General features: G+C 58.1%; 1 protein-coding gene across 1 annotated transcript; it reads right to left on the reverse strand.

Annotated features, from left to right (window-relative positions):
• Window positions 1–12,708, reverse strand: BESB_059820 (3'5'-cyclic nucleotide phosphodiesterase domain-containing protein; the record flags this gene model as incomplete). Its single annotated transcript, XM_029364396.1, has 6 exons — window positions 1–1,359; window positions 1,866–2,129; window positions 2,522–3,862; window positions 4,084–6,648; window positions 7,409–9,245; window positions 9,689–12,708. The coding sequence occupies 6 exons, from the start codon at window positions 12,706–12,708 to the stop codon at window positions 1–3; spliced, it is 10,386 nt and encodes a 3,461-aa protein (XP_029219104.1).
• Between the last annotated feature and the right edge of the window lie 1,516 nt (window positions 12,709–14,224).

Here is a 14,224-nt window from a genome sequence, read left to right on the forward strand (position 1 = left end):
TCATACACTTGCCACGGCGACCAGGTGCTCTGACCCTTCTTGTCCGTCGTGCTCCCTCTGCGCCGCGCTGGCATCAACGTGCAGCCTCCTGCCACCATCTGCTGTTCGTCCGCCGTTTGCACCTTCGTTGTTGCCTTCGAGGCCCGGCGAGCATCCCTTGTCCGCGCTCTGCGTCTTAGCTAAAATAACGTTATCTGCCTCATCTCTGCACTCACGCGATTCGGAATGCTGTGCACCGTTATGAGCTGACGTCCTCGGGAGGCCATGCTTGAGCGTGGGATGCTCTGTTATTTTGTCTCCGCCCTTTAGGAACCCCTTGAACAGGAATTCCCTACCGCGGGTTCGTTCTTGTCTCTGTTCCTCCTCTTTTTGTTTCCTCCTCTTGTTCTCCTGGACCGTCATGCAGCTGCGCCTTCTGGCCGGGTTTCCAGCTGTGTCCTGCTCACCGCGTTTCTTGCCCGTTTCGTCTTCCGCGGTGGGCTGGCCTTCCCCATAATCGCGTCGAAGAGTCCCTCTCCACTCACGTTCCGTCTCTTCGTCTCGGCCCCTAAAGAGAGCCGGAGAATACGTCTTCAGTCTCAGTAAACGCCGGCTGTGCTGCATAGGCGTTGACAATAAGGCAGGGTTGGTGCCAGCCGCGGGGGTTTGGCAACCTGGCGAAAGACGTTGAGAGTGTGCGGAGGAGAAAGGTGAGAGCGAGAGAAGTCTTTGTGGCTTGCAGCTCTGATCTTCACCTACTTCCTCTTTTTTTTTCAGGCCCGGAGATTGTCCCTCGTGACGACTGTCTCGGTTCGTCGTCGCACCGGGAGCACCCGCTTTTTTTTCTGTCCCCTCTTCGCACGACCGTACGCGGGAGAGCCACCGTTCCGCGTTTCTCAAGGCCGGAGAAAGGACAGCTTTCCTCACCAGCTCAGCTGGAGACACGCACGCGAAAAGCTCGACTGTCGGTGTCCGCGCATCTTGCCCCTTATCGACGCCCTCCCCCCAGTAGTAATGATGGGGAGACAGACTGATTCTTCTATAGGGATGACAGCATCGTCGACTGCGCGTGGCGCTTGTAGAGCTTTCTGGCCGAAGTGAAGATCTCACCACGCTGCATTGGCTGCTATCTGCTGTATCCATTGCATTTAGCAGCGAGTGTTTCTCAGTGCTCTTCTCTGTAAGTGTGGCTTTTGCGTGAGAAGAATTTGATCGCGGGGGGTTCCAAGGATGCGTGTCTAGGCAGGCAACAAGCTCCTTGATGAGCGGAACCACGAGATAGTTAATGAAGCTGCTTTGAGATCTATGTAGGTCTGTCTCTGGTGCATTTCGGTCGCACAGCGGCGACACAGGAAGACCCGCCTTCAACTCCGCATCTCCCTGAAAAACAAAAACGCAAGTGGGCACGAGAGAACCCTGGGGGAACTAGTGCCGTCAGACAAATCTGCTAGACGGCGACATATGCGTCCAGAGTAAATTGCCGCGTGCATCGGGATCTATACGGATATGCCGTATCTCAGTGTGCGCCGGGAGAGCGTAACGCTGTCGAGTGTGCTACCCGAACTACTCCGGACACATGAGTGTGTTTGACGGGTACTCTCCGAGCGAATCAATGCTTCTGGATGACAGTTGCTGCGTGGCCATCGTAATTCACCCTGGAATGTAGGGTACGCAGAGTATAACTCATATATATATATATATATACATATTATATATACAAGTATGGGTACTAGACGTTATATTGGTGTCGGGATTCGTTTCGTCCGTCTGAGCCTCATGTTGCTCTCGCCCCATCCCAGCTTGTGCGCTTGGGGAACTAGCAGACGTAGTCCGGCAACTCGCGTGTGACTCGGTAACGCTTCCCTCTTCAAATATGGAGTTCCTACTTGAAGAAGGAATTCCTCGGTGACCCTCATAGACCACACGTAATGTTGTTCCCATTCGAGAGCAGCGTGCCCAATATCTCCAATTTTCATACACATCTTCATCATCAACCACCGGTCCTCCTCGTTCTTGGTGAAGTTGAAAGAGGGATTTTCCCGTCGAACTCGAACAGCTGAGATCGTGCTGAAATGTTGGCTCATATCAGTCGCCAGTATCAGCTCAATGAGATGCTTCCGAAAATACCGATATTCTCCTGGTGTTATGCCCTACGTGGAACGCGAAAAAGGAATCAGAAAACGAGACCTCAAATCGACCCTAAGCATATAGAAGTTAACAAGGAATGAAGATCGCGAAAAACTAGCGAGAGGATAGGTAATCTCTATGGAAAAGAACGTGCGGTTTGTAGCGGAAAAATGCTACGACGGGACTCGTTCGGTCCGTTCCTAGACAGCACGCTATATGTTTATGCTGGGCAACATACATTTTCAACGATGAAGGTAGGTGTATGCGTGTGCAAAAGTAGCGTCACCAGGAAGCGCTTGTCGCGCTCTTTGAATGGCAGCATAGATGCACCTCAATCGGGCGGTTCACCTACTTACGGTGTCTCTCGTTTCACACCCGCCGCAGACCTGTCGCGCGTATCCCGTGTATGCCTCACCCTAAGGACACTCCCTTCGCCTCCTCTTCCGGAGACTCTATCGTTCGCCTCAGAGGAGTAGAAAGAAGTCAGCGTCCGGAAGGTAATGTAAGCGTGGTAGTTCTCCAGAACGGCATTGTCGTCATACACGAGAGCAATAGGCTGGTTGGTTGCGACTAGGAACGCGTTATTATATCCAGGGTGCCCTACATCATGCCCCAGGGCCGCCAAACACAGGATGATCTCGTCGTCAAGCATTCGCGTTGGCGCAGCTTTTTCAGCGTGGTCGCCGGTCTTTGCTCGCTCGTCTGACGTCCCGGTGGAGCGTTTCGGAGATAAAAGAGCAGTGCTTCGTCGCCTTTGTTTCTCGCCAGGACTGCTTGCCCAACGTTCACGCGGCGGAGGTTCTTCCGGTCTCTGCCAGCATTTGCCTCCTGCAGAAAGTTCTTTGGAGGGGCTGTCATCACAGGCAGCAGCCGTCTCTGCTTCTCTCCATGTCCGTCCTCTCCTGTCGCCTGCTCCTCGCGCCTCGTCTGCCCGGACTCCTTTGCTTTCTCGCTCTCGGTTCCGGTCCTCACCTCCACGGGTGGAGCGGCGTGAAGGGCTGGCGTCCATCGGACTGTAGCTTCGGGCACAGGAGCAGGGAAAAGAGCGCGAGTGAAGTAGCGAGGAGGCAAATCGCCTAGTTCCATCGCTGTCGCCGCGGCTCACTACAGAGTCCGGAGGGAGTAAAGCCCCTCTTTTATCCAGCGGGGTCCCAGGGTGGAGCAGGCACGCAGGCGAGTGAGCGCTTTCAAAATGTGAGCAAGATCGGGCAGAGAGTGGGTCTGGAGGTCGCCGGCCAGTTGGCCGGCTCCTATGCGGGGTGGCAGAGTCGCACGCAGGAGACGAAAGCGAAATACACGGAGAACTCATCAGAGAAACGTGTGTGTTTCTGCTTGCGTGCATTATGTCTGTGCGCCCTCCCAGGCAAGAAAGCGCACACTCCGGTTTGAGGCCAGAAGCGGGAGAAGATGTAAGTGATGGAGCGGAAGGCGCAGAGTACACGGAGCATATGCCGGCGCGCGGCTCTTTGCTGTCGCTGCTCTCTGGCGAAATCCGCATTGGCGCGCCTGCGCGAGACCCCTCCCTCATTGACAAGGCCGACGAACGCCGCGAAGGCCACCGACTCAAGCCCGCCGCCCGGGACAGGAAGAGGGCGAGGTGAGCAACCATGGCGGCGTGGACGCGGTTGTGGTACACGTTGGGAAGATACAGGCTCTGGAGGTTCTGCAGGAACAACCCGAGGTCGGCTGCCGAGCACCGGAGACGGCCCTTCTCCCAGTGAGGGAGAAGGAGGTGGAGACCGACAGCGACGAGAATCTGGAATCCAAAAGGACAGAGGACCGGAGACTAGCAAACAGATGTCAGCCGCTGTGCCGCACTTCTCGCAGGACACAGCTGCACACTGTGTAGAGCGAAGAAGCGCGCGGATGACCCTTCACACGTGTGCTCTTCGTGCGCCTGACCCGAGATGGGGCGCCTGCCTTCCGCACTGTCTGCTGCACAGTCGCTATGTCACACTTTTCGTGTTTCGTCCTTACGTTTCCGTCGCTTAGCGCATCCAGAGAAAAGAGGTCGAGTGTCCAGGTGAGGCCAACCGAGGCAAGACCTGCTGCGACCTTCGGTCGTCGCAGGAGGTCGTCAAGGCATCGTTCATCGCCCGGGTTAAACTTCGCTGCCCGCTGATCTACTTGCACCTTTTCCCTCCTCCTGTCTCTTCTCTCTATATCCATCTCTCCGTTGGAACTCCGCTTAGCGGCACCTACATCGCCTGCATCAGGAGGCAAGCTCATACGGCCAAGTAGTCGACGATGGATCGCTTGTGACTCTCGGGAGTCGTCTGAGGCGACTGCTTCTCCATCTCCGCGTCCTCCAGGCTGAGTCGCCTTGCCGTGGCTGTCAGAAGCTGTGGAGGAACGAGTCGCGACATAAGAAGTCAGGATGTTTCCCTTTTCGACAATGCGTGGGCTACGCAAGCGCGTTAGTTGCTCGTTGCCGCGTGCCCTGCCAGAGGTAGATGAATCGCTGGAGAAGTAAAGGAATTGCGATGCGTGAGGTGAATCGGGCAGCTTGACGCCTTTGTCTCGATGCTCATCCCCCTCTCGCACCCGCTCGCTCCCGGTGTCCTTTTTTTCTCCTTTTCTCGCGGCATGAAAGGGCGACGGTGCCGCGAGTTCCGGCTCTGTCTCATTAGACCGTTTTCGACAGGCATGTCCACACGAGCTTTCGTCTTGCGTGTACGCTCTAGTGCTGCCTTTGGATGCCAGGGGGAACGGTAACAAAACAGGCCTCAGAGGAGGTGAAAGCGGAGGGTAAGAAGGGAAAGGGAGACCAGGGTTTCCCTCTGTCTCCGTCGGAGGCGCCTCTGCTTGGTCGCATTCCTGATTCCCGCCTGTGATCGGGGTGCGTTTCCGCGGCGATTCACGCAGCCAGTCTGTTGAATCTTCCCTTGAAAATGCGGCAGCAAAGGTGTCTCCTACTCCCGTCGTATCGCCCTCTTCGTTTGAACAGCCGCTTGCTTTGTTCCTCTGTCCAGCCTCCTTACTCGGTGAACTAGGCCTCCGGTTAGAGAGATGCCTTTCCCGAATATCTAGTGCTGAGTTAGACGCCTCACAACCGCCGGGCACAACTGCCGTATCCTGCTTCAGGGCACGACTTCCGGTTAGCGAGGGCGCTGACTCCGCTACGTTATGCGTCTTTCCCCTTCCATCAAGTTCCAGTTTCTCTGTATTCTGCCGTGTCAAAGTTCGTCGCTCGAGACTGCTGGGAGAGGCGAATGAAGAAAAACGAACTAATTGGCGAGCTGTCTCGTGACGGCCGCCCTGCGAGCTGCTCTGTCTGCGGCTGTAAGAAAGATCCTGACGTAGCGAGGATGGAGAGTGGATAGATGCCGGGATGTCTACGACGATGGCGAGACGACATGGGGGGGAACATGAGAATGCGGGGGTTTGGGGCCGGCGTCCATCACCCTGTCTAGTTTGTCCGGAAGGTAAACGCAGCGTCTTTGTTTCTTCTTGGAAACATTTTGGGCTTCTCCAATGTTGCTCGCACCTCTCATGCGTCTTGTCCCTGCTTGTGGCATCTTCCCTCTCGGTATTCCGTTTGACGCAGGCGCTCTCTCTTTTAGTCACGGCCTTCAGATCAGCGGCACCCGCGCCTCTCTGCTGGCCTGCGTCATGTTGTTCACCGCAGTCCCCTCTCTCTTTCTCCGCTGGCTCACGGTCCTTCGGTGCAGCCCCCGAAGAGTCTCCATCTCTGCCTTTCTGTGCCCGGCCTCTCCAGTACCCTGCTTCTAAGTTGTCGCCGCTGCAGTCCTCCGAACCTTCGTTTCGCTTATTTCCTTCCTTGTTGAAGTCGCTGTCGTCTTCCCCATCTCTCGACTCTTCTTCAAGGCCAGCAGAGGCGCCGGCGGCTTCTGGTGAGCTGAACGCCCCACTCGACGAAGTGAGCACGTTAGCGGTGACTTGAGTGTAACTGTGTTCCAAGTGCTGAGAGCACAGCACATGTATTTCCCTTGGCACAGTTTGCGTATCCCATTTGACAGCGTATACATCTCTCCCGGATGTTAAGATATCCAGACACTTTGTCTGCAGCGAGTGAATATGGGCAAACGCCGAGCATGTGTGGTTGTCAAGGCGGCACATGTCGACTTGCGCCAAGGTCGCCTCCATTGTTTTGACAAGCTCAGTCAGCTGCTCCAGCACGGTTTTCCCGCTGAAGAGCGGCAGGAGATCCCCGCGGTCCTCCTCGTCAGGCTTTCCAGCAACCGGACTGCCTCGATAGCTTCCAACGGAAACGACGCTATAGAATGTCTTTCTATGCATCAGTTCGCTCAAGGACGAACCCATCGCGCAGCTCGCCACCACCAACCAGCTGGTTGCGCCTAGGCACCACGCGTAGCAAAAGAGCGCAGAGGGGAGATGGAGACAGTATGCGCCTACGAAGGTAAAGAGGAGGAGGAGCGCGAGGAGAAGAAGCGAGAGCAGTTTGTGCAGATGAAGAAGCTGGTGACGGCGGACGAGGCCGACAAGATCCACGAACACGCAGCCGACAATTGCGCGGAGAAAGACCGCTGTCAAGCACGTCTGGAGAGACAGAAGGTACGCCTGAAGGCCGACACATGTTCACAAAGAATTCAAACACGCCCTGACACAGACGCAGAACAGAGACAAGGCGCATTTGACAGACGGCACGGGGACGCGATAGCGCATGCATGGAGGGCCTTTGGAGGGCCGCCAGTTAAGAGCCTCGAGGTCAGCCAAGCCGTCCGGTTGAACACCAGAGCATCCCAAGCAAGGGATCCATAGAGGACAGAAAATCCTGCGTTCAGCAATACTTTCGACAGTCAAGCAACGGGAGGTGCGCGCACACCGGCAACTGAGGAGGTAGGGGCGATACTGGTACAGAGGATCGGGACGGAGAACTATCGCCGCCGGAAGGCCTTGGCGCACCGCAGAACGCTCCGAATTGCAAACTGCCGCAGCTGCAAGCGCACGAAGACTCAGTCCCATCTTTCTTGTTCGGGCCTCCGAGGCTGACGTGCGCCAGGTCGAGTCTGGCGTGTGGTCTCGCTCATCAGCTGCATGTTCCCAGGTTTGCGCCGAGGATCAGTACTTGATGTTTCGTGGTGTTGAGACCGGTACTGCCGCATCTTAGCGTTTTTTTGTATCTCACTCACCGACATGTCGTCACATTCTTTACGCGTCTCATTCGGTGCCTGCCCCCCGTACGGAACTCTTGCACGTTCGGGATCTAGTTTTTGGGTTTCCTGGATGAGCTACCTACCTGTTATACCAGACCTATAGACCTGCGCCGGCGGCGGCAGTTGTCCCCAGTTGCTCGACTATGCTGTCTGCTGTTTCTCACCTCTCCTGTAAGGGCGTCTAGTTTGCCCGTTCCTTCGGAGGCTCGTCCGGCGCTGAGGCCTGCGTCTGCACTGAGCGAATGCCCCTCTCCTTGTCTCCGTAGGTAGGCCTCGCGGCCGAGAATGAGGACGGGTTTCAACGAAGACAGAAACGTCACGGAAGTCAAGGCGACCGAAATGCATTTTTCGGTGTGCGTTTTAAGGAAGGGCAGGTGACTGGCGAAGGTGACTCCCAGCTGAAACGTGAGTTCTACAACGTCGAACGAGATCCACAGAGACGCCATCCGCGGTGAAAATGGGTAAGCAAACGCCGATCGGGCGGGTAGTTCTTGAGTCGCTACTTCTGCTGCAGAACTGCGAGCCCAGTCTGCTCTTGGAAGCGAGGCCAGAGATGACAGCCTACGAGGCCAGCTATCCCTGTTTCTTTGAGCTATACTTGGAGCACCGCTGCGCTTTGGCACGAACTCCGATGGCTCCACGGCTGCAATGTTTGCCGTCTCGCGTCCATCCCCTTCCTCTAGAGAATAACCAGAAAGCCGTCGGTATGGATGGTGCTGAGGAATGTTTAACCGCGCTTTACGACTCCAGGCGTCATTCGCTGGCTTCGTGCTCTCTGTCTCCAGATCGAGGTCTGCTAACCTCCGCTTTGCGTTTCGAAATTTCTCCTGGAGAAAGCGCCGTCCGTAGGTCCCGCTGCTCTCTTGAAGTTCTGGCTTCCGCCCCGGACGGCCTTCGCTTCCGTCAGGACTCTCGCGAATCGGTTCTTTATGTTCATTTTCTGCGTTTGCAGATGTACCAGAGGTCCACGATTTGTCGTATCGTCTGTCCTCTATCCCGTCTGCATTTCGTCGTTGGTCCGCCATGCTGGTGCCTGCATGCCTAAGTACGCTTGCTGAAGCGGGAGGCAGCGATCCTGTGCTAGCCGCTCCATCTCCCTCAGGCTCCTGGCCGTCGGTCGTCGCTATACCTGTCTCGTATGGTTTCACAGTCCGAGCGAAAGGGGGCGTGACCCCCAGGAGAGGACTGCGCTCATATGACTTCGAGTCGTGCGCCTCAGTCGGGTCTCTGCCTCGCTCCTGGTGAAACGAGGACATATATTCAGGTATGTCATACATCATATTAAGAAGAATAAGAACAAGACCAATAGCAACTAGTCGCGGCCTGCGCATTTTCGCTAGGTAGAGCCCGTAGGCCTTTTCTACTGACGGGTCTTCAAATTCGAGGGCTGGTTTGCGTCGAAGGTAAAAGAGAAATTCCGGAGGGGAAGAAGACAGCGATAGTCGCTTGAGTTCGTTCTGCGGCGCTGAGGCGGCAAGCGGGCGCTGCCCACCCATCACATCGTTTTCCAGATGTACACAGGAGACCGCGAAGTCCGGTCGGAGCCCCAGGGGGTCGCACGCCTCGGAGGCGGCGGCTGAGCGGTCCACGTGACGCGGAACCGATGACGACGGGAGGGCAGACGGAGACGGGAAAGGAGACAGGTGAGACTGTCGAGAGGCGGAAGAGGAAAGCAGAGGAGTGGGCATTCTCGATTTCTGTCTATCTGCAGATGCTTCAGAAAATGGAGAAGGGCCAGCAAGAGCCTCAGGGCCTCCGGACGGAGTCGAGGAAACGCCGCGGTGGAACGAAGTGCAGGAAGAATGGGCTAGGGATTTACCAGGCGTGAACTGACAAGACGGAGTCAAGGGAATGACGGGTGACGAGATGTAGTCGGTTTCGATCGAGTCCGGCGGCAGCTCCGCCTTCCGAGTAGAGGTGAGCGAGGACACTGAAGCCGCACGTCTGAAGCCGCGAACGCCTAAGTAGGGTCCTCTGTCGCGCCTACGCCCAGGGAGCGAACTGAGACATACACCAACAAACGACGCTTTGCTAAAATACAGGCGCATGTATCTGTGGGCGCGTGCGTGTGCTAGCACGCTTCCTCAAGCCTGCACCTCAATGTGTGAGTATGCAAGGAGATGCTTCCGTGTGTAACAATGCATGATTGCAGCAGAACTCGAACGCATTGGCATGCTCATGCGATTGCGTGCAGAGTCAGGCTTTTAGTTTCCACATATGTGTGCCATGGGTTGATAGGAATGCAGCTGTATGGGCTATCCCACGTCACATGTCACCCAGCGCAGCGTCTCCTCGGCTATCGCAGTGTGCGCATCTGATGTTTTCGCTGGCGCCTGCGCGTGACGTTTGCCCGGTCGTGCTCGTTTTAAGGAGGATTCAACCCTAAACAGTTTTTTTCAACTGCGATAGCTGATGACTGCGCGACCCAGAAACGTCCTCGGTACCTGAAAGCAGCCACGGCGGCCCAGGCATTGCTGGAATTGCTGCGATCGTCCTCTGGCGGCGCACGAGCTGCCGCGGTATTCTTCGCTAACCTCCAGGCGTCAGGATCGGTTTCTTCGGCCTCAGCCGTGATTTCGCCTGGGGAGTCCCGCACGCTTGGTTGAGGGTCAGCTGTCAGTGGGTCATGGGTTTTTGGCGAACGCGGGGGTGACTGTCGTGCCGCGTGCCGGGTCACGTGATCTCTGTCGGCTCCTGTCCACTCCCCCGCTTCAGAATCCGTTCGGGCGTCGCTGTTTGCCCGCGCTCGACGCTCCCTCCAGCGCAAGCGGCGACCGAAGTTTCGCGGCAGGGAGACGGACACGCGCGATAGCAGCCGCGAGAAAACCCGGGTATTCAGCCTCAAGTCTCGCTCGGCTTCTTCGGCCTGTGACGACCCGGGCCACGACGCCTTTGGGCGCCTAGCCGGCCGAGGGCCCCTAGTTCTCGGGCACGCGTCGAGAGCAGCTGAATGAGTGTCGCCACCATTCGCGACGCACAGACCCTCTTCAGGTTCCCACGAAGCAACTGCAGACTCCGTTTTCGAGCGCCACAGTCTGCGAGGGCCTGGCAGAGGCTCTTTGAGGCTTTTGGCCTCCAAGGACAAGCCGTCCGCGGCGAATAAGTTGTTGTCCCTCTCAGTTCGACGCCAGAGATCCACAACCTGCTCCCGTAGGACGTGAGGATCCTCGCTCCCGGGCGGAAGGCCTACCTGTTGCTTATGTGTGCTCGCGCCCTTCCGCTCTGCCTTACCTCCTTCATCGCCTGTATGCTCAGGCTGCCCCCATCCATGGGACAAGAAGGTGTGCGTCTCCATGGATCCGCGAGGACATGGGCGTGTGAGAGACGACGCCCCTGCTGTGTCCTCTTGCTCTGCCTCAGCCTCCCCTTCGTGCCTGTTATCCTGTTCTGCCGCAGACTCCACGTTTTCGAATTCCACGTCCCCCAATCGCCATGTATGCGCACGTTTTTGATCAAAACATGAGACGCTGTGTCTACCTCGGCCCTTCTCTGCAGCATACTTCGGCGCCGTTTGCCGGTTGCCGCGAAGAGAATCCAGGGAGAGCGAGTGTGGCGTCGCGGCCTCTCGGCGTCGCTGTGAATCCGTCTGCGGAGAGAGAGAGCCAGAGATGCCTCCAGCGGCGTCTAAGCCGATCGGAGACGCCTCGGGACCCCTCCTCCGTGAGGCAAGCAAGAAGGGCGAAGGCGTTCGCCCTTCTTCGTCTCCAGCCCTGAGCTGCCGCCAGGCTGACCCGTCTCCCCTGTCGCGCCCGTGGACGGAGACGCCGGAGCTGCCCGCGTACGCGGGGCTGAGCCCGACTGAGGGCGACAACGTGAGCGCCGTGCTCTCGTCGTATGCTGGAATGGAAAAGGGCCCCCGTCGTGTCCTTCTCTCCGTTTTTCGGAGGGACGCCGGCCTGTTCGCAGCTGCCTCCTCGCGGCTCTTGCCTGCCTTTTCTGTGGACTGAGGAGACGGGGCTGGATATAGAAGAGCTCGATTGATGTCGACGAGAAAGCTGTCTTCGACCCAGTTCTTCACAGCCCTGTAGGCTGCGTCAATTTTGCCAAGGAGCTGGGAAGAGGGCGACGTCGCCTGGCCGCCGGGGGACGTCAACCCTGCCTCCCCCTTCCTTCGATGCCCTTGATAGAAGCCGCGCCCCGCGTGTCCCGTGCGAGGCGGACCGGGGCCCTCTGGGGTGAAGACTGTCTCTCGCGGCGACGTGTTCCTCACGGACGCCATCTGCGGCGGAGACGCAAGCGACAGTGTGTGGTACAGACAGCCTGTCTCTCCGCGAGAAGTGTTAAAGTCCCGAGAAGACGACGAAAGGCTGTGTGAGAACGACGTCCCGGCGGGCGAAGAAACGCATCTGGCGCCCTCCTCCTCAGCTCGCTCCTGGCATCTCTTGTCGTCTCGACTGAGCCTGAGGCGGGCGCTCGCTGTCTCGCCTCCGGAGCCGGCTAGCACGTGGGCGCCTTGAGACGCGACGGGTGCCGTGGATGCCGAAACAGACCTGTTGCATTTCTCCCGTGCTCGGGATGCCCGTCGGTCGTCCCCGCCTTCAGCAGGAGTGGACGCGAGAGTCCCGCTGCCGAGTCCACTGCTAAGTGCACGCGAGAAGGGACGGGCCTCAGGCGTGACGGCCCATTCTCTCCTCCTAGAAGCACTGGCGACGGGATGCAGGTCGTGGCTCCTCCACGAACTCCGCGACGTCCAAGGCGTTTGCGCGTCCTCACCTGCCCGTCTGGACTGAGCGGCAGGCCAGCCTCGAGCGAACTCTAAACTGAGAGCTCTGTCGCGGCTGTGAAGTAGCCATTCGCTCCCGCGCGCCGCGTCCGCAGTCGCTGCCGGCTCAAAGCATGCACCCATCGAGGTGCACACGCCTCGGCGCGAGACGGAGACTGACGAGAGGGCTGTGTGTGGGCGGCGGCCGGCAGAGGGAGACGCTGCGACCTGTGAAGAGGAAAGCGACACTTTCAGCCTGCTTCCTCCGACAGCGGAGGAAGGCGAGGACGTGGACGCATAATGTGGAGCGGGAAAGGCAGACGCGGCGAGGCCATGCGCCGGAAGAGACAGGCCCTTTTTCTCGCTGGAGGAGCGAAGCAGTGCGCCGACGTTGTCATCAGGACGGTCTCGCATGTTCGCTGCGCCTCCGCACGCCCCTTCAGGCACGACCCCGTGCCCGCCTGAGTCTCCAGCCTTGGAGACCGATGCAGCGGCGGGCGCACTAGAAGTAAAGGAGGCATCTGGTGCACACACAGACTGCTTGTCCTCTTGATCAGAAAGGTGACGAGAGAGGCGGCAGGCCCTCTCGCGCAGGCTTCGCCCTTCAGACTGAGGCTTGTCTAACTTGCCGTCCCCGTTGCAAAAAGAAGCGCCGAACCCGTTCACGCTGCCCGCTTCGGAGCCCTCTGGAGGCGCCACCGAAGGAGACAACCGGGACACCCCGAGGGCTGCCTCGCAGCCGTTCTCGCTTCGCTTCTCCATTGGTCACATGCAGAAAAGAGGACGCAGACGGTGCCCAGAACCGAGAGAGAGAGGAGGGCGGAGATGCCGATCGTCCAGTCGGCACTCAGCGAGAGAGACCGGAGAGAGACGAGGTCGAGAAAAGCCCAGCAACCTGTGGCACACCGGTTGTGCCAGGATCAGGGCACACCAGTGTAGAGATAGCGAACGCGAGCGAGGGAGACTGAGGGAAAAATGTGGCGACACGTGCATTATTAGGTGACGCGGGGTCGTAGTCTTCGTCCCAGTGAGCCGGCATCAGATAAAGCTCGGGAGCGAGCAGGCGTGAACGTGGCTGAGGACCCAAGTGTGGCCTCGCACTGAGGCCTGTGTGTCCCTTGCCTTCTTTTGTGCCTTTTCGCGGTGGAGCGACTGGAGGAGACAAACCGCGCGAGTTAAATCCATCACTTGGTGAAAAACGATGCGTGACTTTCCTGCAGGAATCGTTCACTGCAGGCAAATCGTGAGTGCCTAGTCGACGCTATGTATCGCGCCTTTGTCTCGGCCTCCATCGGAGCCGCCTCGCTTGCACGAAGACACAGATAATTTTTGTGCTCCCTGAGGAGAGAGTCATCGTACCAAACCACACACACGTCGAGCTTGGCATTTGCCTTAGCAGTGCGACTCCACAGATAGAACGCGCCTTCCAACCAGACGACCTATTAGGTCACGCCCTCTTTCGCGAGGGGAAGGCGAAGAACGAGGGGCTCTCGCCTCTTGCCACGACAGGAGGGGGGGGCGGCTCGGTCTCTAGGAGTTGAGTTCATGGCATCCCCTTCTCCGCGCCAGGGGCGTGCAATGAGTATCTGTCGGTTTCCAACGCTCGCAGAGCGCGTGACGACAGAGGGCGCGACAAAGAGACGCGCGTGCAGTCCATTCACACACGATACGGAAGGGAAAAGAGGAAAAAGCCCTCTCCCTCAGAAAGGGCGTCACGCAGCCCCCGGTCTCTCGCCGTTCCCCGTGTAGTTCGCTCGGTTAAGACGAGCGCTGTCGCACCGCCCAATCGTCGTCCGCCTCTCCGCGGCGGAGTCCACCTTGCCGCGCACGCGTGACCCTCGCGGCTCGCCACCACCGGGCAAGTGAAGATGCAACTCTGGAATCCGTGCCACGGGGGTATCTCCTTTTTGCCAAAAAGCAGCCGGAATCTAGAGCCCCTGCGCGGTATGGCCCGGCCCTGACTAGGCCCTGAACTGCGAGCCAGGAACTCGTTTTTTGACGCTCAAAGCGACCCTGCCACGCACGAAACGGCGCCGCGGCTACGCAAGCCGAAAACCACCTGAACCCCCCCACGAGAGTTAAAAAGGCAAGCGGGGGACACTCGGAGACGCATGAGAGTCCAAAAGATTCAGAAGCGCGCCGTGGCGAGGCGCAGTTCCCAGCGGACTGGCGGGACTATTTAAAACGAGGACGGAAGAAGACTCCTGATGCCTGCAGGGTCGTGCACAGCACGCGTATCGGAGACACCGTACGAAGTAGCCCAACCGAAGGCTCCACG

This window comes from Besnoitia besnoiti, chromosome V, assembly GCF_002563875.1.
Source record: "Besnoitia besnoiti strain Bb-Ger1 chromosome V, whole genome shotgun sequence".
Classification (NCBI taxonomy): Eukaryota; Apicomplexa; class Conoidasida; order Eucoccidiorida; family Sarcocystidae; genus Besnoitia; species Besnoitia besnoiti.